Genomic DNA, 26,017 nt, shown 5'->3' on the forward strand with positions numbered 1-26,017 from the left:
TTTTACAAGCCGTACCCTATACAGACCTATTTGAATTCCATGGGTTTCTCGAACCAATGTTGGAGCAACTTCGCAAAACAGACCAGGACAGTTAGGTACAGTTTCGAGAGTTAACAGGAAGCAGCAGCTCATGTCTTCCCTAAGATGACATTCTCTGCCCAAAAACACTTCTATGAAAAGTACACGATAAACAACTCAGAGAATACAGTTTAAGTTAACCACAGAAATACAGTACTTCTTTCTAGAATTTCATAAACTGCTCATGTTATCCTTTGCCATATAGCAATTACTCTTATTAGTGCTGTACTTATTTGTTTATCTTGATTTCTGATTGTTAATGCCTCTTCCCAATATTGTGTGACATTTGTGAATTAATAAAAATCACTTAACCATGAATTGGTGAGCAGTTCATGTTTGTGTTTCTGCTTAATTACTCAAAGTTGGTTGTAAGTTTTGGGGGCAGGGGGCACATTTTCAGGGGTAGATGATTTGGGGTCTTTTCGTGAGTGGGGAGTTACTGACTCAAATCACATTTAGTGCTATTGGACAGTGCTTTTCTTAGTGTGGGCAGGAAGTCCAAGATTTTAAAATGAAATGGTTATATTTAAACCTGACCTTTTGAGTGGCACACTGGTAATCCCTGGGGATTGCAGGGTACCCCTGCAGTCCGGTACATAGAGAGATTTTGTGTTTCGTCTGTGCCATTACTTGTGTCTTTCCTTTTGTAAACATTTAATTGGAGGTGACTGTCAAAATCATTTTAATGGAGTAATTGAGCTCTGGTTCTATTTTCTAGCGATGTCGGTAGTGAGGAGGGGAATAACCAGGAGGGAACAGCCTGGCCTGAGGGAAGGAAGGGTGCCCTAGACGAATTGGGTGGGTTTGGCAGCTTAACTGTGACTTTTGTTTTTTCTGTTACACATTTAGAAAAAAACTAAATGTGATTTTTCCATTAAAATGCTGATAAAATGTCCAAAACCTTTCTACGTTAAATAGTCTTTTACATTTTATGCATATAGGTCACAACCTGCCATATTCATTCATCCAGTGACGATGAAATTGACTTTAAAGAAACGGGTTTCTCACAGGATTCTTCTTTGCAGCAAGTGAGTCACGCCTAAAGCTTTGCTTTTTGTTTTTATTTTAAATGCTTAGTTTAGTTGCCTTTTATGAATCAGCTTCAGAGTTAGATTATGTATTAGAATGTGATTTGGGGCTACTTATTAGTTGGGCCAAAGCATTTAAAATAGGAAGTGCTGGGTACATGAGAGGTAGATTTACGCTGATTATGTTTCGAGGGATTGTTCATACCTGATAATAGCGATGCGTCAAGTACATTTTCAGAAGATCTGAATGAACTGGGATAGTTACTAAGGCATCTCACACGTGTTTGTTATGCAGACTCTTACAGTAGGTGAGTTGTTGCTTAAAGATTTGTGTAGTAGAGGTCTGCGGGTAAGAATAATAGAAATAAGACGTTTACAATGTAAGTAAAAGCAAGCTCTCACCCATACCCCTGATAGAAGTTCCATTATAGTTAGATCTAAAGTACATTTTTAGTTGAAGTAATTCAGTGCAACCCCTATCTGCCTGCCCCTGAATGTATCGTCTCCACATTCATCTCCAGCTTCTAACCTTTGTGAGGGGAAGCCTGGATGTGAATATTAAATGTACTGATTTATTATCCATTGTTGGTTCTTGGAGAAGTGACAAATGATTTCACTTCTCTACTAAAAATAGAAGCCCTTTTGCTGGCTGTCAGCTTTTCATATGGAAAAGCCGTCCTTAGCCAGGACCAGAATGTCTTGGCTTCCATGTTGCTTTGGTGTAGAGTAGCAGTAGAATTAACAAGGACATCTTCCCACCCAGCACTGAATGTTGACTGACTCTTTTTTTTAAGTCTCTAAGCCTGTCTTAGATGAAGCTTCACATGCTTATGCTGGCCCTGTCTTTTGGCTTCCAGGTCTTAGACCTGTCATATTCCAGTATTGGCTGAGCTAAACAATTGTTTGATTTTGATACTAAGGCAGTTTAGCATTCATCTTTCGCAGATAGGTCTGAAGTAGCCTTTCAGCACTTAGCTGGCTTCTCTGTTGATTCTTCACACTTCTGCCCTTTGGCAGCCGATTTCTGGAGGTTAGGGCCAGGAAGTAGCCAGTCCATAGGGGGCACTGTCGAGCGGCAGTGCCTTCCAGAGCAGCCCTCACAGCCTCCTGTCTGATCTTGCTGTTAGGCTGCACCATGGCTCATTGTGAGCCTCATGTCTACAGGCAGCCCTTTACCCAGAGAGCTCTGGCGTCAGCCAATACTGGAATATGACAGGTGTAAGACCTGGAAGCACCTTGACAATGGGCTCTCCCTCCTCTGAAGCACCTGTAGAGTGCTGAAATAGTCCACCCAGCTGGCCGTGAACCCGAGTGTTGTCCATTGGTCCACCCCTAGAATGAAGCTTGATGATATCAGATGTAAATTATCGAGGTAATTTTGTACCTATTGAAATATAGCTTTAAGAAAAAAATACCCTAATAGTAATAATAATAATAAACTTGGAAATTTGGGCTATTTGATTAAATTTGGTTAAATTTAGACATTTGGAAAGTGGAATCCTTTATTTCTCAGCTGTATCTGGATCCAGGGTCATAGCTGTTCTGGGGAGAGTTTTCTTAAATTATTTTGTTTTTTGACTGACAGCTCATGCTTATGAAGCAGTCTCATTCAGAAAACTGACTTACCAACCACCCCACCAAGCTTAGTCTTGCAGAATTTACCCACTCCGTATGAACCTTTCAAAGTACGAAGAGTAATTATTCTTTTTTGATTGACAGTCTTCCAGTGCAGTTTTCTCCGCATGTTTAAACCAATCCTGTATTATTTTGAAAATAAATATGCTCCAAAGCACTTCTTAAAATTTTGAGAATGCAAAAAAGTCTAGGTTAATTTATTAGCGTTTCATCATAGACTCCACTAAGATCAGAATATTAGTTTGTAGGCTTGAAGTTCTCATTCATGTTTGAAGTTGGGCATCATGTTGATAAAGTCCCGGAATGTAGAGAACTTGGGACAGAACCAGTGGGGTTTGCCTCCAGGCATTTGTGCCCTGACTGTTTGTTTCTGTCTTTATCCTCCTCTGTTCTCCTAAAGTCTAGTGTTTGACTCTCCATCTCCCTAATTCTGCCTTAGAGGTTTAGAGGGTGAGGCCACTGGGCTCTGAAGCACTGATTTCACCATCTCCCACTACCTCACATCACATGCAGGCTTGCTGATAGGCAGTCAGGCCACATTTAGATGACCAGTTGTTCTGTTGCCTGGGTGGCATTACTATTAAGAGATTTGCTTAATAAAGTGACTGGCTCACTTCTCTGTGACTTGGACAGTATCTGACTTTCGCCAGGATGACAGTACTGGGAAAGTGTGCTTTTTAAAAATAATTATACAGCCATGTGGTGCTTTCCAGATTTAGATTTTTCAGAGTTCAAAGCACTTTTTATATACCTTTAAATAGAATACAATAACAGTCTTCGCTTACATATGTTTGTAAGCTTTGGTAGCTTTACTAGTAAAAATGAGATTTGAAATGTGAAGTTCTTTGTTAGAAGCTGTGACAGACTTAGAACTAACAAGGATTACGTTTGATCATTTTTCTTTTTTCTGTGCATTATTGCGTGGAAGTTACTAGTGTCTGTCAGTTGCCATATGTCTCTGCAAATGGATGAATAGATAAATATATGTCTGTGTATATTCTATATGTACATGTATTTGTGTTTACATTTGTATTTGCATTTTATTTTTCAAACATTTAAAATATAGCAACACTTTGGGGAAAATTTCTTCTCCTTTACACCCAGGAGAATCACATTAGGATCACTGAGGTAGAAACATTTTGAGGGAACTGACTGTGATGGCATGCACCTGTAGTCTGGCTATTCTGGAGACTGACGTAGGAGGATTGCTTGAGTCTAGGAGTTTGAGTCTAACCTGGGCAACATAGGACCCTGTCTCTTAAAAAACTTTTTTTTTTTTAGGGGGAAAAAAAATTGGGAGGGACCTTTTCCTTCGCATGACCAAATTTCTGATCTGTAGATAAACTCAGAGCATGCTTCATGCTGCTTACCCAACAGAATAACGTCATGGTTCTTTACCAGATCTTTCAAGTACTGAGCGTCTGTTTTGTCTCATAAAAGATAAAGCTGCCATTCAGAGGAGCTGATTTCTTTTTGATGTCATGAATATTAATGCTGGCTGTCATACTGTTCATTCATAGGTCCAGAACTCAGCCCAGCAACCCAGGACTTGTCCCTACCGTTTGCTTTCAGCCAGAGCCCCATGCTCAGCCTTGGCTCGCACTTCATGCCTTACTAAGTGGCCATTCCACAGCCAGCCACTTGCTGCCCCCACCCCCTTGTGCTCATCTAATATCACCTCTGGGGGCAAGAAAGGGGACAGCATGGAGGTGGGAGCGTGCAGAGGGGCAGTGAGTGTGCTGTTGTCTTGGATGAGAGACAAGGGAGGTTTTGGGTTCTCTCTCTCTAGTCAAACTAGACACATAGAGCTTTTTTTTTTTTTTTTTCCTCAGACCAAAGCAGTACAGATACCTTCCAAAGCCTAATATAAGGTTTATTTTTTAATTATCTGCAATAATTATCCATGCCATAATTCCCTGCCACCAGAATGAGTAATCAGGAATTAGTGGTAGAGACATTTCTGCAGTGTATGTCTGCAAAGTGGAATCGGTAGGCTCTGCCCGTACGTGGGACCAAGGAGAAGGTGGGTTAACTCAGTTATAGCTGCCTCCTTCCCAGCAAGTGCCAGCAGGAGTGATGCCTTCAGTTCTGCTGCCCCTCCACCTTATGGGCTCACCCATAGAAAACAGCAGTCTCATCTGTATACAGCTCTGGTCACCGTATTTATTGTTTGGGTCAGAATGAGGAAGTGGCGCTAGTTTATCTTCATATATTCTTTACTCCTTTCTGATTAATACATAAGAACATACTTGCTGATTTTACTTGCTTCCTTGGGCCTGCTTGTTTTAAATTAGAATATTAACATTTTCCTGGGATTCATTGTAACATCCCCCCCATTTTTCAACTAAAAACCCAAGCAAGTCTGGGTTTTTACAAAACTACGCTCTAGTTTTGGCATAAGGAAACAGAACTGGCTCCTCTGTGGGTCTTGTAGTATTAGAGACTTTTCAGAGTGATTTTGGATAAATAGTAAACGTTTGTCCTCTTCTTAAGGTAGGTAGGGTGGAAATTATTTTCATTTTATATTCTTTCCAGCCTCTGAGACTTAACATTTTTTTAAAGAAATGTAATGTCCCTGAACATTTTGTTTGTAGGATTATGCTTGTGATCATCAGTCACTTTTGCTCTGCTGTGATTTCACTGTGGTAGATTGGGGGTGGAGGAGGGGCAAGGAGGGAGGAGGTGGTCACCAATTGTTGGATCTTAGGATAAAGTTGGTTGTGTCCAGAGGTGACTGATAGACCTTATAATTTCAGACTGTTCCATGTCATGTGATCACTTCACACTAGGCCTAATCCAAACCTCTCTCTAAAGATAATTCACAGTAGAGGGCAGAGTGGTCACATAATGTTTATTACAGTGACATGTACATTAGAATGATTTGTAGACCAAATTTCAAACGTTTACTTTCTTGGCAAATTGTGTCTGAAATTATTTGATTTTTCTTTTAGAAAAACACACCAATTTTTAAAGCCCTATGGCTATGTAAATAAGATGATTTCTGGAACACAAATGGGCATATAGTATGTAGAATATCATTAGAATCATTATATCACTGTCACTGGTCCTGGGGTTGCCAGGCCTTTTCTGATTATCAGATGCAACAAATGACGTCCAATTTTATTGACCAGTTCGGCTTCAACGATGAGAAGTTTGCAGATCAAGATGACATTGGCAAGTGAGTATGTTTGCCTGTTTCCACTCTTGCTCTTGCACCCTCCTGCTCTTGGTAGATGTGTGTCATTCTGTGGGATTCTTAATCTTCAGCATTCATGAGTGGGAGGAATCTGCTCTCTCCTTGGTGGTCCTCTAGTTCCAGCAGATTGGCCCTGAGACTGGAAAATTAGAACTGAAAGTAACACCCCAGTGGCCGGGCGTGGTGGCTCACACCTGTGATCCCAGCACTTTGGGAGGCCGAGGCAGGCAGACCGCTTGAGGTCAGGAGTTTGAGACCAGTCTAGCCAACGTGGTAAAACCCCATCCCTACCAAAAATATAAAAAATTAGCCGGTTGTGGTGGTGGGCACCTGTAATCCCAGCTACTCAGGAGGCTGAGCTCAGCAGGAGAGTTGTTTGAACCCATGAGGCAGAGGTTGGAGTGAGCCAAGATATTGTGCCACTGGACTCCACCCGTGGCAACAGAACAAGACTCGGTCTTTTAAAAAGTAATAATAATAGCTCCAAGAGAAGAAGCATTCACCTTTAGGGTTTGACCTATTTCAGAGAAGCCTATATTTATTAAATTGTGATTTTAAGAATTCAAGTCACTGGGCCGGGCGCGGTGGCTCACGCCTGTAATCCCAGCACTTTGGGAGGCCGAGGCGGGTGGATCATGAGGTCAAGAGATCGAGACCATCCTGGTCAACATGGTGAAACCCCGTCTCTACTAAAAATACAAACAATTAACTGGGCGTGGTGGTGCATGCCTGTAATCCCAGCTACTTGGGAGGCTGAGGCAGGAGAATTGCCTGAACCCAGGAGGTGGAGGTTGCGGTGAGCCGAGATCGCGCCATTGCGCTCCAGCCTGGGTAACAAGAGCGAAACTCCGTCTCAAAAAAAAAAAAAAAAAATTCAAGTCACTGTTCTTAATTCTAGATATTAATATTAAATAGTATTACCTAAAGTCATTAATCCTGGCCGGGCATCATTAATTCCAGCCAGACGCAGTGGCTCATACCTGTAATCCCAGCATTTTGGGAGGCCTAGGTGGGTGGATCACTTGAGGTCAGGAGTTCGAGACCAGCCTGGCCAATGTGGCAAAACTCCGTCTCTACTAAAAATACAAAAACAATAGCCAGGCTTGATGGTGTGTGCTTGTGGTCCGAGCTTCTGAGGAGGCTGTGGTGGGAGAATCACTTGAACTTGGGAGGCGGAGGTTGCAGTGAGCCAGGATGGTGCCACTGTGCTCCACCACGGGCACCACAGGAAGATCCTGTCTCAATAATAATAATAACACTGACAGTAACAACAACAATAATAATAAAGTTGTGAATCCCTGTGCTGTTAGTTAACCGGGGCATCACGTTCCAGCAGATGACCAAATTGGCAGGAAGAGCTCTGCCCTATGTGTATTCTCGTCTTTAAGCAACTCATCATAAGGTAGATTTGGGTTTTTTGCAAGAGCCAGACAACAAGCACTCATTCTGCTGCCAGGGGAAGAAGCACAGACATGAGAATTGATACTGTACAGAATTAGTGAATAGAAAATGTGTAGGTGCTTAACAGAAATGGAAGTAAGTGGTCTGGCATCTGACCTTGGGATAGAAGAGACTTATAAACAAGATATTTTGAGATAGATATTATTGCTCATTGACAACAGAATTTAAGGAAAAAAATGAAGACAGCTGGTATTTGAATATTGGATGATTACTCTCACAGGAGACATGATTATGCCATAGACACCCCATATCTGCTGTGGTCTTTGGAAGCAGTAAATCCTCAATAATTTGTTGAACCACAGCCAGTGGAGGCTGTTGTTTATATCACAAATTGCAGTTTGCAGTATGTGAGAAGCTAAAATATTTTTACAGCACGTTTTCGATGTGCCATCAGCATGCCATATGGGCACAATGGAATGGTGCAGCAGGAGTTGAAGGCTGTCATCTGCCTTGAGAATTGGCTCATTTTAACCCAGAAAGAGTAAGAGCACAGGGTGTTCTGTCCATTCCCCAGGAGCATTCTACCTAGGCCAGGACCCAGCACCTCACAGCAGACCCTGCAGGCCCTGTTTGATGTCTCGACAGTCATGTGCCTGGACTCTGACTTGGCCTGACTAGTTAGGACCCGTAATTTCTTTACAGCTGTACTGGGTGCTTAGACTAAGGGTTGAGTAGAACACATCTTTTAAGAATCATATGATAGCCCTCCTCCTCAAAGTTATGTTTAATAGGCAATGAATTATTTTACTCCCTGCTTGCTCTCTAGATGATACCTTGTCACAGCATAAGATTTCATGGCTGTGTCTTTTGTGTATCACTTGGACTGTCCCTGGAGAAAGCTCCGTGTCGGATAGCTTTTGTGTACTTCATGTTTCGACTCGGTTCTTTGCAAATAACCTTTTTCTTGGTTATGTTAGTGTGGCCCATGGAACTGTGGTTGTTACCATGGATGTTAAAAACCGTTTAGAGGAAGGATTTGAGGGCGTCCCAAAGGCTTTATGTCTCTAAAGGCTTCCATCCCAGCCCTCCTGTCCTACATCAATTTCTTAATACCAAAAGAGGTGGCATCATTTAATATAAGAGGGTTGTTCCATTTGTTTTTTATTTATAGAGATTTTGATGATAGTGTAAATATTGTAAATTTGGAAATTTACATAAATACGGTTTCTGTGCCCCGATAGGTAATTAATACTTCCTACACTTCTATTTTTTTTTTTTACAGTGTTTCTTTTGATCGAGTATCAGACATCAACTTTACCCTCAATACAAATGAAAGTGTAAGTATAAACTCTGTGTTGTGAGCGGTGCGGCACATGAGAGGTTGAAAATGGGTGAGTCCATGTGTGGATGCCGCGTGCTGGGACCCCTGTGCTCTAGAGCCCAAATCCTCAGTTGGTGTTGTGTACTTCACTCACTCCCATGACCTGCCTGGCACCTGTGGGCGTGTGATTTTGCAGCCCTAGTTTATGATATGATGAGGCTAATAAAACCAGGGTCACTTATGATTGCAGTGTAGACGCTTGACTTCAAAGAGAAGGCTGCAGTTTGACACCACCCACTGCCTTTGACTAAATGTGGACTGGGTCAGGGAAAGCCTCTCATTACTGTGGAAACTCCGGAACAGTCATGTCATCTGAATGGGCACAGTTTTGATTTTATGTTGACTAGCATGAGAGACCACTGGCTTACTTACTGATGGAGTAAGGTAGGAACTGCTGATTGGAGCCACTGAAGGTCATCACTGCTCAGCTGGACTAGTAAAAGCAGACGAGTCGCTTTTCCTGCTAGGACCTGGGACTGTATCCCCAGGACAGGGGAGGCTCCTGGAGTTACAGTGAAGCTTTGATGAGGTGAAAAAGGTTATAGTCTGTGCTGCTTTTTGCTAGTTTTGAACTGAGTCTTTTTTAGGGGAATTCTTGTGATGGACACAGAAACGACATTAGGTGTTTATATTTTATTTTGGTGTATGTGATAGGAACCATTTTGTAAGGCAGTGAAAAAATGCAATTTACATTGGTAATATTTGGGAGAAGATAACTTGATTTTAAATGTCTTGTTTTTTTCTCTCATTTTTATTTAGGGAAATATTGCCTTATTTGAAGCGTGTTGTAAGGAAAGAATACAACAGTTTGATGATGGTGGCTCTGATGAGGAAGATATATGGGAGGAAAAGCACATTGCATTCACACCAGAATCCCAGAGGCGATCCAGGTGAAAGATAGTTGGTTATAGTTGTAATTACAGCCATCCCATAAAGAAAATGATTATCATGAGACATACATTGTATTCTCTTACTTCTGACCATGACAGAAGCACTAGTTTCTGGGTTAAAGCTTCTGTCATGGTCAGAAAATGCCCTTGGTGTGGGAGTTGGTGCTTCCAGTGTGACAGTGATCTGCTTGCAAATGCTGCAGGTGTTGAGACACAGTTCATGACATGCTGTGACCCAGCGTCTTTCGCAGGGGGAATGTTGTGGACAAGCATAGACACGTAGTGCCTTTTCCTAAATAAATGCGCCCTTGCCAGCAATTACAGCAGCAGTTGAGTTATATGTTGTTTCTTGTAAGAGATGGAAGATTTCCCAGAGGAAGGGGAAATTGTTTCTAAAAGTTAAATCTGTTTGAAGGTCGGGCCATGTCAGTTGATACATCTGCATCAGTCCAGTCCTTTTGTTTTTTGATCACCCTTATTACAGGAACCTAAACAAATGGTGCTTCTGTCCGCAGACAGATCCTGTGATATGAGTATTCATTATCAGAATCTTCGTAGTCAAGAGGAATATTTGAACAGCAGCTCAACTCTTGTTTTTATTTGATTTATTGTTATTCATTTTATTCATTTACTTACAATAAGTAATGTTTTCACATGGCATAAAATTTAAAGGGAATCAGAGAGTATGCAATGAAAAGTAAACTCTCTCATCCCTTCTCCCAGCTGTCCAGTTCTCTTGCCAGGGAGTCCCTCAGCAGCACCTCTTGCTGCCAGTACGTCACCTCTTGTAGGAATGCTTGTTGCCACAGGTTATAGCAGACTCAGCAGTGGCTTGAGCAAGGGAAGCTGCGATTGTCTCAACAGTCTAGAGCTGATAAGGGAGTTGAATGAGGCTGTTAGACCTGGCATCTTTCATTTATTCCTGCTCTCGTCTTGTGCCTGTTGATTTATCTCTTAGGATCACAAGATAGCTGCTGTAGCTTCACAGCCAGACAGCAAAAGAAAAACACCTTCATGCCATTTTTTGTTTGCTATCATTTACTGAGATTTTGGTTCTTAGGTTGAATGGATTCACTAAGTAGTCCTTACCCACATAGCATGACTAATATGTGTGAGGGCAGTAATACGGTATATCCTCACACAGCACCATGTGTGGAAGGTACAGAGAATTCAGTGTGTCAGGGAAAAGTGTGTCCTGGGGGAGACGGCACCTCATACCCAGAGGGAAAACTGATGACAGGAGGCAGCTTTTTATTTAACCACTCTGCGGAGGAATGCTTGGCATTTAGTGTAAACTGCCTTTATTTAAATTCTACAATGTGGAAATTTCAGCCTGTGCATACATCCATGAACCCATCATCCCAATCAACATCATAAACTTACCCATCACCCCGAAAGTCTTCTCATCCTCTTTTGTCATACCTTCCTCCTTCCTGTCCCCGCAACCATCTGGTTTCTTTTTCCATTAGTTTGCATTTTCTAGAGTTTTATATAAATGAAATCAATACATTGTACTTTTTTTGGTCTCTACCTTCTTTCACTCATCATAATTAATATGAGAGCCATCCATGTTGTCTAATGTATTAATAGTCCATTTCTATTTTTTTGGTGGGGGCGGGTGCTAGGTAGTATTTCATTAAGAGGATATACTACAATTTTCCTATTGATGGATATACTATTATTTTCCTGTTGGTGGATATTTTGGTTGTTTCTGGTTTGAGGCTATAATGTCACTTGAAGATAGACTATGATGTTAAAGGTGTATACTGCAAACCTAAAGAAGTCACTAAAATAACAAAGAGGTATCAACAAAGGAAATAACATCAAATCATAAAATCCAAAAAGAACCAAGGGCAGCCTGGACAGACTACTGAGCCTCAGGATGATAGAGTTAGTCCTAAATAGCCATGTGACACAAACAGTGCAGACACCTCGTGTAAAAGACAGGTTGGCTGGGGACAGTGTCTCACACCTAGAATCCCAGGACATTGGGCGTCTGAGGCAGGTGGGTTGCTTGAGCCCAGGAGTTTGAGACTAGCCTAGGCAACATGGCAAAACCCCATCTCTACAAAAAATACAAAAATGAGCTGGGCGTGGTGGTGTGTGCCTGCTGTGAGGTGAAGCAGGAGGGTTGCTGGGAAGTCAAGGCTACAGTGAGCCACAACCAAGCCCTACACTCCTGCCTGGATGAGAGAGCGAGACCCTGTCTTTAACAAAAAGAGAAAAGATGTCACATAGGTTAAAAAACAGTCCTTAATTACATGCTGCCTGTGGGAAACAATTTAAATACAAAGAAACAAGTACTGCATAAAAACACAAAAAGGAAAAAGATACCTCAACACTAAGGGGAAAAAAAGCCAGGTGGTCTATATTAATCTCCAAGTAGATTTCAAAGGAAAGGGATCAAGGAAGTGATAGGGTGATAAGAGGGTTAGTTCATTAAGAGGACATAGTTTTAAATGTCTGCCCAACCTAGCAGAGCTTCAGGATACACGGGGAAACTGGTGGAACTGCAGAGAGAAGTAGACCAGCCCACAATTACAGCCAGATATTTTAACACCCCTCTCTCAGTATTGGATGAAGCGATAGGTAGAAATCGGTAAGGTTATGGAACACTTGAACAACACTAGCAACTAACCCGTTCTATTTGCACAATTATAAAGAACTCTACCCAACAGTTACAGAATATAGTATATTCAAGTGTGTGAAATAATTACCAAGATAGACCAGAAAGCAAGTCTCGGATTTCAAAGGGTTCAAGTCATTTTCTGACCAAAATGGAATGAAATTAGTAGTAACAAAGACTTTTGGCAAATCCTCCAGTTTTATTTATTTATTTTATTATTTTTATTTTTGAGACGGAGTCTTGCTCTGGAGTGCAGTGGTGCAGTCTTGGCTCACTGCAACCTCCACCTACTGGGTTCAAGTGATTCTCCTTCCTCAGCATTCCGAGTAGCTGAGATTACAGGTGCCCGTCACCAGACCTGGCTAATTTTTGTATGTTTAGTAGAGACAGGGTTTTGCCATGTTGGCCAGGCTGGTCTCGAACTCCTGACCTCAGGTGATCTGCTTGCCTCACCCTCCCAGAGTGCTGAGATTACAGGCGTGAGCCACTGCACCCAGCCATAAAAGAATAATTTTAGTAACCTGAATGTCATCAGAATTTAAAATTTTCACTCTTCAAATGACACTTTTATGAGAATGAAGCGACAAACCATGCACTGGGAGAAAACATTTGCAAATGACATGTTAGGTAGAAGACTGGTGTAGAGTAAGAAATCTCTTTACTCAGTGAAGAAAAAGACAGTCCAGTTTTCTAAAAGCACAAAAGTGTGAAAAGACACTTCAGAAGATAATAGACATTTAAAAAGATTCTCAACCTTCTTGGTCATTAGGAAAGTACAAATGAACACCACAGTGAAATGAACACGTATACCCCTGCGAGAAGGCAGTTCTTAGATTGTGGCCTCCACTTTAAGCAGAGCCCACATGCTCCTGTGGTGGAGGTTTAGTGTGAGGTTGGGCAGCACGCACACAAAGCTGTCTTCCTGGGCCTCCTAACCACGTGGCACTCGGACACGTGATCCTGCTGAAGTACCACAGGATCTTCCGTTGCTGGATGACTGTTCGATTTTTCTGGATTTAGCTGGTGGCTGATAAGCAGCATTAAATACATTGGTCTTTCCCCCCCCTTAGCTCGGGGAGCACAGACAGTGAGGAAAGTACAGACTCTGAAGAAGAAGATGGAGCAAAGCAAGACTTGTTTGAATCCAGTAGTGCCAACACAGAAGATAAAATGGAGGTGGACCTGAGTGAACGTAAGTGGTTTCATTTTTCACATCAGCTGCCCTGTGTTGGAATTAGGTATTGTGAACAATTGGCAAAGGAGCGGTTGACAGCATCTGAGGTGATTTCTGAAGGAACGGTTGAGTTGGAGCCTGTTGTCAAGTGAGTTCCTCTTGGAGGTTTAAGTTTCAAAGATAGCCTCGGGGAAGGAGCACACAATGCATTTGCTGATAAGGTACCTGCTCTTCCTGGTGGGAAATGAACGGCAGGTGTGTGGGTCTGGCTGGAGGACAGAGCCTGCTGCTAGGTCCGCATCCCGGCTGTGGAGCTCATGTGCTGTTGCAGAAGGAAAAGACCCCACCTTGGTGGGAAGAGGAGGACACGGTTGTGTCGTGTAGCACATGATTGGAATCAGCCAGGGGAAGCAGCCTTAGCTTAACCAGCGTTTCAGTACATTCTTCGTAGTTTATTTCAGAAGCTCACATCCCTGAGACTTGTCCAGCTGAGTGCTTACTTGTGCTAGGAAGACTGGAGTTTTAGTTGGTCTTTTAAAAATGCTTTTGAAACTTTTAAAGGTTTGGGAAGCAGACATCCATTTGAAGGAGCAATGTGGGCTGATAGCAAGGCTTGCCCCAAGCCTGGCCAGTCTCCGATTGCCCCACCAGGCCTTTTTTTATGTTACGTCCCAGAGGCTGAAGCTCAGCTGAGGTGGACCTTGTGGTGACCTCAGAGCTGGATGAGACATGAGCAATCATCCAGCAAACTGCCACAGGTTGCACATAAGGAAACTGGAGATGGAAGAAGAAGAGATCTTATCTCTGCTGCCCCTTTTCCAGCCCACCCTCCTCAGGAGGAGGAAGTGGACTTTTCTCTCCGTAATTCAGTTTAAATCAGCATGCCTAGTTTAGGTTCCTACTGTATGCCGTAGGCGTGTGACTGCGGATGGGCCACAGACCCTGCCTCCAGGGACTTGGGGTCTGCTGGGGAAACAGATGGGCAGGACACGGGGCTGGGGACAGGATGCTAGAAGAGGGGAGCCCTCCACTAGGCATCTTTGTAGAGGCAGGCAGGTGTGAGGCTGAAGAACAAGTAGGGATTTGCCCATGTGAGAGAGAAGACAATTAATTGGAAGGCCCAGAATGCACTGTTTTGCATGGCTCGGGGATGAGGTGGCAGGAGCTAAGGCTAGAGGCCAGATCAAGAGTTGTGTTCTGAAGGTTGTAGGAAGCCGTGAAGATTTGACTAAGCTCATTATTGGGACTGTTCCAGGACATCACTCACGGCAACAGTGTTAAAAATGGGATGAGAAAACACATGAGAGACAGGAGAGCCACGAAGTCATTTCACTGTTAAACATAAGAGTATAATGAGAAATAATGAAAACTGTGAGATGGGCTCCAGGCAGCAGGGAGTTGTGAGGGGGAGGCAGGGCAGATGCTCTGATCTCTTGGCTCTGGAATCCATAGGGTTTTTTCTTTTTAAACGTATAGTTTGGTGCTGGGTGCAGTGGCTCAGCACTTTAGGGAGGCCGAGACAGGTGGATCATTTGAAGCCAGGTGTTCCAGACCAGCCTGGCCAATATGGTGAAACCTTGTCTCTACTAAAAAAAAAAAATCAGCTGGACATGGTAGCACACACCTGTAGTCCCAGCTACTCGGGAGCCTGAGAGGCAGGAGAATCGCTTGAACCTGTGAATGCAGTGAGTTGAGATCATGCCACTGCACTCCAGCCTGGGAAACAGAGCAAGACTCATCTGGGGGAAAAACAGTCCAGTTGAGTAGTGTATTTACATTGTTGTGTAACAGAGCTCTAGAACTGTTTCATCCCCAACTGAAGCTCTCTACCCATTAGACAGTTCCCCATTTCCACTTCCCCAGTCCTAGCAGCTTCCATTCTACTCTGTTTCGATGGGGTGACTAGCCTAGGGATCGCATATAAATGGAATCATACAGTATTTGTCTTTGTGACGGACTTGTTTCACTTAGCACAATGTCTTCAGAGTTCATCCCTGCTGTGGTGTATATAGGATTTCCTTCTGTTTTAAGGCTGAGTGACATTCTGGAATCTTTGATTCTTTTAGGGGGCTGGGTATGGTTAAGTGACACAGAGGGAGAAACACACTGGCTGGACTGTGAGCCTGGGTATGGGGATGAGGAGCCGGGGACACAAGCGCCCTGGATGATGTGTGTTTACCCAGCTCCTAGAGTTCAGTGTAGCAGGGAACAGGCCTCCTGCTTCTCTGCTTCTTGGAAAAAGCTGCTTTTACATCATCAGATCTCTGGAAGCACAAGTGGGTAGAGTTGGGGATGATTCTCTGTCAGGGCTACAGGGCTACCTCAGAGAACCTTTGCCACTTCACCAGTCTCTGTGGCTTCTTTCGGAGGCCCCTCCCCTCCTCCTCTTTTTGAGACAGATTCTAGCTCTGTCGTCAGGTTGGAGTGCAGTGGCGTGATCTCGGCTCGCTGCAACCTCTGCCTCCTGGGTTCAAGTGATTCCCCTGTCTCAGCCTCCCACGTAGCTGGGACTACAAGCACGTGCCACCGTGCCTGGCTAATTTTTTGTATTTTAGTAGAGACAGGGTTTCACCATGTTGGCCAGGATGGTCTCAATCTCCTGACCTCATGTGATCTGTCCTCGACCTCCCAAAGTGCTGGAATTACAGGTGTGAACCACCGCACCCAGCCCAGGTAAGATTTTCAAACATTCAAGCATTTACTCCTTCTCAGTGTCAGTGGAGCCCTGCGACACTCACACAGGTAGGTGGGCAAGAAGCATGGAGTGCACCCTAATTAAATGCCTGCTCTGCGCAGGTCCTCCTTTGATGTTTATAGTTGTTACGAAATCGAACAGATGAAGTCAAATGCCTTGCTCAAAGTCACAGTCAAGTCTGTCTTTCAAATCAGAACATTTCTGTTCTACACAGGTACTTCTTAGTCACTTGTGTCTGGGATAAGCCCTTAAATAGCTTATGCCAGGTTGCCTAGCATTCCTTCTTGCAGCCCAGAGCTTCCTAATGACGATAATAATCCTGATGGAATGCAGTGGTTCCCACATCCGGCTTGTCCCCAGCAAGAAATTGAGGATTCAGCACTCTGTGAAGGAAAAGCATGGTGTGCAGTTAGAGCAGAATCACAGAGACCTGACTTCATCAGAAGGGACACATGTCTGAGGAGGTGACATTTAAAGAGACACCTGCAGATTAGATCCAAACTTGGCTAGCAGGCAGCCATGGTAAGAAGAGCCCCACAGATTGCAAGTTTGCCCAAGGAAGTCCTGCCATTCCAGTCCGAGGCCAGACCCAAGTCTGCAGGACTTGGGAGGCCCAACCACAGTGTACTGCAGGGAGCCTGTGGAATGAGCGAAGTGAGCCAGCCCTGGAATCATTAGGTTGTCCCTAGTTTATTGGAGTTGAATAACCAATGTATTCTTTTTTTAGAAAAATAATGTTTTTCCTTTCAAATAATTTAGATTTGTAGAAATGTTGCCAAGATAGTAAGTTCCCATATACCCTTCACTTAGCTTCCCTCATTATGAATATAGTCATGGTGCATTTGTCAAAACTAAGAAATCAACATTAACCCCTCTTTGTGTATGTAGCTTTGAATCTCTGTGTAGTATTTCTTTTGGAACGGTTGTTGGAAATGGGCTGTTTGAAAATACCAGGGCGTTGTTAGAGTACCCTCCAGGTGTGACTGTGCACTGTCTGCTCCTGCCTGCCTTCTCCTACAGCTCCGGTCTCTTTTGTCATTGCTGATGTTTTTTTGAAAAATACTGTGGTACATGAAACGACTGAGGTGTTTTTCAAATAAAATTTCTCTCCTCTTTTTAGCACCCAACTGGTCAGCTAACTTTGATGTCCCAATGGAGACAACTCATGGTGCTCCATTGGACTCTGTGGGCTCTGACGTCTGGAGCACAGAGGAGCCGATGCCAACTAAAGAGACAGGCTGGGCTTCTTTTTCAGAGTTCACGTCTTCCCTGAGGTGAGCGAACATGTGCTGTCTCTGTGCCCTTCCACGGGGAACCTGGGCATGCTCAGGCGTTTGCTGTTAATGAGTGTTCTTCACCTTAACTTACTTGCAAGTTGAATATACGGTCCTGAGGAAGATTAACCATCAGCACGGGGCAGATGTTGACACAGCTATGAAAACACCGTCTTCCTTTCCTTTCCTCCTGGATGAAGTGGAAATGGGAGTCGTTCTTGAACAGAGTAGCCTGGGAGGATGTGGTCCCAGGGAGTTAGCAGGATGCAGCAGAAGAGGGCAGCTCCATGGGCTTTTCTGGCTTCACAGAGCTGTCAGGACAGAATTGAGGAGAACATGAGTGAGGTCAAGCTGGGAAATCCTCGGGCACAGCACCTCTCTGTGGGGTGTGGCAGGAAACTGCAATATGTACCTTGAACTCAGTAGGTAATAGGAACTTATATTTCACTTGCAGCCAGTCCAGTGCTATCAGCTAAGGGCTCACAATCATTGGTAACTCGGAAGATAGGAAGACAAACCGTTTTGGGCTGACAACAGTTACTGTCTTAGACACACCAGAGGATACGCTGAAACCGTGTTGCAGAGTAACTGAAATAATAGCATTAAGTTACTCCTCAGAGGTACAAGTGAGATTTGTGCAAAATGCCTCCAGAACATTGAGTTATTTAATCTACCCCGCTTTTCAGTACAGGACATACATTTCCACCTTCTCCTCTTTTTGTTCTGTTTATAACTGGAGAATAAGAGCCTTTGGTTACTTGAGGGTGTGACTGAAGCAGCTTCCTTCTCTTTACCCTCTGTGAGCACATATCTGGGTTTGTTGAGGGGTGTTGCAACATGGGAGTGGGGGGTAAAAGAAGTGCAGTTATCTCCCTTGCCCCCAGCCCTTGCTGCTCAGGCATTTGGTGTTTTTTTACTGTTTCCACAATTCCGACAACAAATATTAAGGAAGCCAGTCTCTCCCAGGCAGTGTGCCTCAAGATAAATCAAGGTTTTTGTAGAACCAGTCAGCCTGGTAAACACAGTTGCTCTTGTGCAGTGTGTATCTTTGCTGTCCAAGCCCTGAGAGCCTCCTGGTGACAGTGGTGGGATGAGAGCTTGGGACATTATGAGCCTGTCTGGAATGCTCCACGGAGTCCCCGTCTTACTCCCCTGCTGATGTAACAGAACGTTTGCCTGCCCACACTCACCTCCTTTGAGCAGCTACTGGCACTCAGTGACTCTTACACCGATGCTAATGTCTCCCAGCAGAAACTTGTAAAGCCTTATTGTGAATCATGGGGTAACTGAGGGCCGTTCCCTGCTGCTAACATCTGAATTTTCTCTTTTTTGAAAGCACAAAAGATTCTTTAAGGAGTAATTCTCCAGTGGAAATGGAAACCAGCACTGAACCCATGGACCCTCTGACTCCCAGTGCGGCTCCCCTGGCAGTGCAGCCAGAAGGTGTGTGCAGAGAGGCCTGGGCACATGGCAGGGCCATGTGGCTGCTTTGTCAAACTAGACTTGACTCTCAGGCTCAGGGGCTAGTGGAGCCAGGGTAGTGCGATGGTGTCTGATGTCCACAGGGCAGCTGAGGAAAGAAATCGGGCCTGCCCTTCTGGAACCACAGCATGCTGACTCTGGAAGGAGTAAGGGCTCTAAGTCACCAGGCATGTGGTGTGCAGATAGGAGACTGAGGCCTGGAAGGAAGAATGCCTGAGCCCATAGCGCCCAGGGTGAATAAAACTGGAATTAGACATGTGCAGCCAAGCCTGTGTGTAGTTGTCCCTTGGAGTTTGCTTTGCTCAAGCACGAGGGTGTATCTGGGTTTGTTTAGAGCTGTGGGGCTGTTTATTTTCACTTCACCATTATAAGCATTGAATAGCCCTGCGAATCTCTAAAGTCCAGCGGTTTTCCCGTTACTCCACCTAGTCACGTGCGTTCCTTGCACTGGCCCTGAACTGTTTTTACCTTGATGGACAGAGCTTGGGAGGAGGGGGATGCTAGCAAAGGGAGTGTGATGGGAACTGAAAGGACGTGGAGGACAGGAATCATGAGGTGGGAGCAGGGAGTGAGTTCTTATAAAAAGAAATGAGATGCAGGTAGAGGGTCTAAGAACCCTCCTTTCCAGGGACAAGGGAAAGGAATAAAACCAGTAACGAATGCCAGTTTCGTCCTTCTCCCTTTGCTACAGGTTCCCGCATTTTATTCCTCAGTGGTTCTGTGAGTGGGTGCACTGATCCCCGTTTTCTGGATAAGGAAACTGAGGCTATAGATGAGGTTCCTCGTCCAAGTAGTCACAGCTAGGAAGTGGTGATGTCAGTGTTTGAATCCAGGAAGCCCCACCTCAGCCAGGGGCTTCCTATTAGATAACAAAGGAATGATCCATCAGCAACGCTACAAGAAAGTCATTTTAAAAACAAAGAAAAGCAAATAGAGCCCAGCTGAGGAAGACGAGTGAGGGTGGACTGTGTAGCTCCCTGCTCTGCCCCAGCCTGGAACAGTTAGGAGCACACGTCTGCTGGGAGAAGCTGGGTATGGAGGTGGATGCTAAGTTGGGAGGGATATAAGGGACTCGCTAATCTCTAGTAAAGAAAACCCATGAAACCCCTCTTTACTGGGCATCTTGAAGAAGTCTATACCCATCAAGAATGTGGCCCAGGCAACGGCAGGCAGACGCCATCTCACTGTTTTCTACAAGCAGTAGATGTCGCATTGGGTAGTTGGGTTTGGACAGTAGCAGGTGCCAGTTCCTTTTCAGCCTTGCTGTGTGTGACTGTCACCTGTTTCCTTTTCAGTGCCAGGCAGTGTGGCCATGGAAGCCAGCTCTGATGGAGAGGATGATGCAGAAAGTACAGACAAGGTAACTGAGACAGTGATGAATGGCGGCATGAAGGAAACACTCAGCCTCACTGTAGATGCCAAGACAGAGACTGCGGTCTTCAAAAGGTAACCAGGGGTGAGACCCTGCTGGCAGCTTCAGGTCGTTGGGAGGATGGTAGGGGAGAAACCTCAAACATTAAATTTTTTGATTTGATCCAAACGAATGTTCAGATATTAGCTTGTTGTCTTTCTAGTGTCTCCATTAAACACAGTAAATCTTAATGAAGAGATGGAGAGTTTAGACCCCTAAGTGCCTTTTCTCCCATATATGTGTGTTCAGAAGACTGTATTTTAGTCTAGCAGTTTGACAGAGCTATGAAAATGGATAAATCTTTAATCAGAGTAGAAATTGGCTTGTGTAGCAGCTACAGAGCATGGCCCATGAGAATCAGTTTCAGTAACATACAGATGATTATCTCTGGACATAATGCAGTCATGAAAATTCAATAGCAAAATGATAGCTTTACAAAAAGTGACGTTTGGAAATTGACCTCACTTTTAAACTCAAAAACGGAATTGTAATGGATATTAAAAACCAAAAACCAAGAGAAAATGGGAAAAACATTTATCAAAACTTAAGGACTGCAGCTAAGCCTGTGCTTAGAGCTTTAGTCCTCATTCCTACAGAGACCATTTCAGCCATTACAAGAAGGAATGCTTCCCAGCTTTCTGTGAGGCCGCTACAGAACAAGGAGGGAAAGAAGAAGACCGACTATAGGCTGATGTCATACATAAGCATTTATTCCCAAAACTTTTCTTTTTTTTTTTTTTTGAGACAGAGTCTCACTCTGTCACCAGGCTGGAGTGCAGTGGCGTGATTTCGGCTCACTGCAACCTCCGCCTCATGGGTTCAAGCAATTCTCCTGCCTCAGACTCCTGAGTAGCTGGGACTACAGGTGCACACCACCATGCCCAGCTGATTTTTGTATTTTTAGTAGAGATGGGATTTCACCATGTTGGCCAGGATGGTCTCAATCTCCTGACCTCGTGATCCACCTGCTTCAGCCTCCTAAAGTGCTGGGATTACAGGCTTGAGCCACCACCTTCTCAAAACTTTTAAGTTAAAAGCTAACAAACCAAATGTAGCAAAGTATTTTTAAGTCATGATTAAGGATATGTGTACCAGTGTGACACAATGTAAACACCAATGTATACATGGTAAAAATTATTGAAAGTAATTGACAGATAGAAGGAGAAAAGCATTTAAATAAAAAGTAAAGCTGTTTATGGTTTTCTCTGCAGCCTAGGAATAGAAAGTATGTAGGTGAAGCTGGTAAGTATCTCTAGAAACTAGAGTAGACTTTATTCTTCACAGTGAGGCATTAAAAGTATTTTTTTGAAAGACAGGAACCAGAAAGTGGGGTCAGCAGTTGCTACTTGTCTTCAGCACTGTGCTGGTGGCCTTAGCAAATGCAGCATACCAAAAAAAACCAAATCACTTGCATCCTATAAACCAATAAAAGATATTTCATAGACACCTGTTTGTTCTTAATAAAAATGTAAAACCTTATCTATAACTAGGAATATGACCTTTATGGGAAAATCATTTAAAGCCTCATTGATGAATATATTGAAGACCTAAATATAAAAACCAAGATTTGCCATGTTTGTTAATGTAAACCTCTAGCATTTCTGAACAAGTTAGTCTATGAAAGTAATGAAATTTTCATCAAAATCCCAATAGAGATTTTCATGGAAATTGAGAAACTGAGTGTAATAGTCATAAAGAAGACCAAAGAGAGCCAGGAATAGCCAAAAATATTTTAAAGAAAAAAGTAGGGGTTTTTATCGTATTAGATATCAAGACTTAGTAAAGCTGTCCAAGGGTGGTGTCTCACACCTGTAATCCCAGCACTTTAGGAGGAGTTGGTGGGCAGATCCGTTGAGCCCAGGAGTTTGAGACCAGCCTAGGCAACGTGGCAAAACCCTGTCTCTACAAAAAATACAAAAATTAGGTGATTGTGGTGCATGCCTGTTGTCCCAGCTACTTGAGGGGGCTGAGGTTGAGGCTGCAGTGAGCTGTGTTCCCCACTGCACTCCAGCATGGGGTACAAAATGAGACCCTGTCTCAAAAAAAACGTGCTAAGCTACGGAGATGGTGTGGCGTTGCCAAAGAATTATACAGAGACCCCCCTGCTGCATGAACTTGATACATGTTAGAATGCCATTATAATTCAGTGAGGAAAGAATGAACTAGTAAATAGTGATTATCCACTTAGTAGAAAAATAAAATGAGATATTTTGTCTCAACATAAATATGAAAAGTATGACTATACAGCTTTTAGAAGATCACAAAAGAGAATATCTTTACGGTTTGGGAGTAGGCATTTTTTAACCATAAAAAGCCAAACCATAAAGGAAAATATTGGTAAATTTGACTTTAATTTTTAGTATCCAGAAGACATAAAATGAAAAGACAAGCCACAACCAGTAAAGAACCAGTAGCCAGGATACTAGAAAGAACCTAATGTCAATAAGAGATAGTCCCAGTTTTTTAAATGGGCAAACGATGCAAACGAGCAACCGTGTGTGGAGGAAAACGGAGTAAACCAAACCCAGAGTAAAGGGGACCTGTCAGTCACAGTGTTAGGTAAATGCTCTTTCATGCTCACCAGATTACCAATTCCTATCTTAAGTTGTTAGAGAAAACAGAAGAAGCACAAAACCTGCCTGGCTCATTTTATGAGGGCAGTAAATCTTAATTCCAAAACCAGATAAGGATAACTACAGAAAATGACCAGTTCTGTCACTTACAGGTCACTGAATGAAAAAATTCTGTGTAAGGAAATTGCTGACTGGATCCAACAGTGTATTCAAAGTAATTTATATTGATTAGTTCGGGTTTATCCTGGAAGGCAAGGGTGGCTCAAAGTCAGAGAAATCTCTCAGTTTATAATCTTCAATATATGGTATTAGACTGAAAGTCATTTGATTTTTTTTATAACGTTCCATAGCTATGTATGATTAAAACTGAGCAAGCCAGTAACAGAAGTTGATTTCTTCTCCTCCTCCTCCTCCTCCTTTCTCCTTTCTTCTTCGAGATGAGTGCAGTGGTGTGATCTCGGCTCACTGCAATCTCTGCCTCCTGGTCTCAAGCCATCTTCCCACCTCAGTCTCCCAAGTAGCTGGGACTGGGACTACAGGGACACATCGCCACACCCAGCAAATTTTTGTATTTTTGGGGGGGGGCAGGGAGAGTAGTGAGGGGATTTCACCATATTGCCCAGGCTGGTCTCAAGCTCCTGAGCCCAAGCAATCTACCTGCCTCCACCTCCCAAAGTGCCGGGATTACAGACATGAGCCACTGCGCCCAGCCAGGAATTTCTTTAATTCGGTATAAGTTTAATACCAATACCAAAGTGCTACAGCGACAGTTAAACTTAGCGAGGAAATATTCGATTCATGCACTGTAAGATGAAGACCAAATAAGGATGTCCATTTTCATTGCGGTACTAGGCCATCCCGGAAAGGAGAGGAAATAGAGGTCTAGATAAAGATCAGGAGGAAGAGAGATAAGACCATTGCTCTTGAAGGTGGTAATGATTAGCTGCAACCAAGTCAGTAGCAGCTTGTAACTAGTAAGAATTCAGTAACGCCAATTCTTACAAGAAACCAGTTTTAAAAATCATTAGTTGTTTTCTCTACTAGTAAGCAACCACAACTTATAATAAAAAGCAAAGCATTCCAAAATACATCAAAATATAAATTATTCAGGAATGATCTTAACCAGAGTCTCTAGAGAAAACTTGAAGAAATGTGGACAAGTGGAGACCATGGCATAGCATAGTGCTGCAAAGACACCTGCCATCATGGTTAACGCAGTCTCAATCCAAATTTCAGTCGGATTTTTAGAAGGAACTTAACACTCTAAAATTTATATGGAAAAATAAAGGTTCCCAAATTGCTTAGAGATAATCAGAAGGCTGAAAAAGAGACTTGCCCTTCCAGATACTGAGTCAGGCTGCAAAGCCAGTGATTGGGACAGTTTGGCTATTAGTGTCCAAACAGGTGCAGGTGTCAGTGTGATGGACTCGAGGATTCGATAACGGGGAGCGGGGAGGAAGGGCTGGCTCACCAAAGGGAAGTTAGGCGAGATCCTCCCTAACCTGCATCCTAAAACAACTCCAGCTGGATCAAAAGACAGGAACACGTTTGGTGCTTTCTGTGCGCCAGGCCCTGTTCTCTACACAATTCATGTGTGGCAACTCATCGGTTGTTCTTAGGAGCCCTGTAACATAAGTACTAGGATTATTATCCCTGCTTTCCAGGTAAGGAAACTGAGACACTGGAGTAATGAGATGTGGCCAGAGGCTGGAGTCTCATGATGGTTAATAGAAGAAATAGAGAATGTCTTTTGAACCTATGAGCAGAAAGGGACTCTGTCTGTCCGTTCGTCTGTCCGTCTTTGTGTTCTGTCTGTCTGGCATCTACCTCATTTATCTGGCGTCTCTCTGTCAATCTTATCTATCATCTGTCAGTCTGTATCTAATCCAGGTTTGTTGTTGTTTTGTGTGTATGTGTGTGTGTGGTTTTTTTTTTTTTTTTTTTTTTTTTTGCAGTGAGTGCAATCTCAGGCCACTGCAACCTCTGCCTCCCAGGCCCAAGCAAGCAATTCTCGTACCTCAGCCACCCAGGTAGCTGGGATTACAGGTGTGTACCACCACACCCAGCTAACTTTCGTATAGGTTTTTCTTTTCTTTCTTTCTTTCTTTTTTTTTTTTTTAAAGTTGAGGTCTCTCTCTGTCACCTAGGCTGGAATGCAATGGTGTAATCGTAGCTCACTGTAACCTCCAACTCCTGAGCTGGAGCAGTCCTCGCGCCTCAGCTTCCCAAATAGCTGGGACTACAGGTGTGTGCTACCACTCCTAGCTTAATTTTTTGTTTATTTTTTTATTTTTGTGACCCAGGCTGGTCTCAAACTCCTGTAAGTGAGCCTCCTGCCTTAGCAGGACTTCTTCAGAAAAATAAAATGAAACAAAGCAAAAAAAAAAAAAGTCTTTAAAAACAAACTAAAATGCAGAATTGAGTTAGATTATATTAAAGTTAAGAATTTCTGGTTGATAAAATGCTACAGACAAAATTAAGAGGCTAATGACAAACTGAAAAAACATCTGTATATCTAAATCAACAAGAGACTGACCTTAAATATTCAAGGACTTACTAGAGACTAGTAAGAAGAAGGAAACCCAAATCAGAAAATTGGTAAAAGGTAAGGGTTTATAGACAAAGAAACCTTAAAAGCTTTAAAAAAAATGCTCGAAGCACATCAGAGAATTACAAATAACAATGTAGCACCTGATATTCTTCTTATACTGGCGGCAGGTAGAGGTGCATGATGCTGAGTGTGGCGGGCAGCAGCATGCAGGGCTGCTGGTGAGGAATGTAGACCGGAGCAGTCGTTCTGGGTAGTAGCGTTGGGGTTCTTTGTAGGTAGAAAAATGGCCTGCAGATTTCCACTCCTGGTGTCTAGCCCTGAGACATGCCCAGACAGGTCTGCCAGGGGCCATGGACTGTGACGGTCATTGGAGCGCTGTGCGTGGAGGTGGAGGGCAGCTTTGGTGGGAGAAGCCATGCAGAGTGGTAGGCGCACGCCACAGGTGCTGTGCCACAGTCAGCGGGGATGGTGGGTCTCCCTGACTTGTTGAGTTAAAGAGGCAGATACAATGAGATACAGGGTTGAATCCCAGTTAGTGACTCAGCATATGCATATATTATTACTATATGTTTTTAAAGAATTAGAATTATAAACACATTAGAATAGTTGCTTTGAAGGGAAG

General features: G+C 43.4%; 1 protein-coding gene across 50 annotated transcripts in view; it reads left to right on the forward strand.

The window, feature by feature from the left end:
* Positions 1–26,017, forward strand: part of PPP6R3 (protein phosphatase 6 regulatory subunit 3) — a 146,649-nt gene that overhangs the window by 114,178 nt on the left and 6,454 nt on the right. For 19 of the 50 annotated variants that reach the window (XM_078341607.1, XM_078341610.1, XM_078341616.1 and 16 more), the window contains 8 exons: positions 1,020–1,106; positions 5,822–5,919; positions 8,621–8,675; positions 9,479–9,609; positions 13,306–13,427; positions 17,225–17,378; positions 18,715–18,821; positions 20,156–20,306. In XM_078341607.1, the coding sequence (XP_078197733.1) occupies positions 1,020–1,106; positions 5,822–5,919; positions 8,621–8,675; positions 9,479–9,609; positions 13,306–13,427; positions 17,225–17,378; positions 18,715–18,821; positions 20,156–20,306 (905 nt within the window). The remainder of the gene's footprint in view (positions 1–1,019; positions 1,107–5,821; positions 5,920–8,620; positions 8,676–9,478; positions 9,610–13,305; positions 13,428–17,224; positions 17,379–18,714; positions 18,822–20,155; positions 20,307–26,017) is intronic. The other 31 variants (XM_078341623.1, XM_078341645.1, XM_078341622.1 and 28 more) reach the window with 3 other exon arrangements.

This window comes from Callithrix jacchus, chromosome 10 (assembly GCF_049354715.1).
Source record: "Callithrix jacchus isolate 240 chromosome 10, calJac240_pri, whole genome shotgun sequence".
In the NCBI taxonomy this organism is placed as follows: domain Eukaryota; kingdom Metazoa; phylum Chordata; class Mammalia; order Primates; family Cebidae; genus Callithrix; species Callithrix jacchus.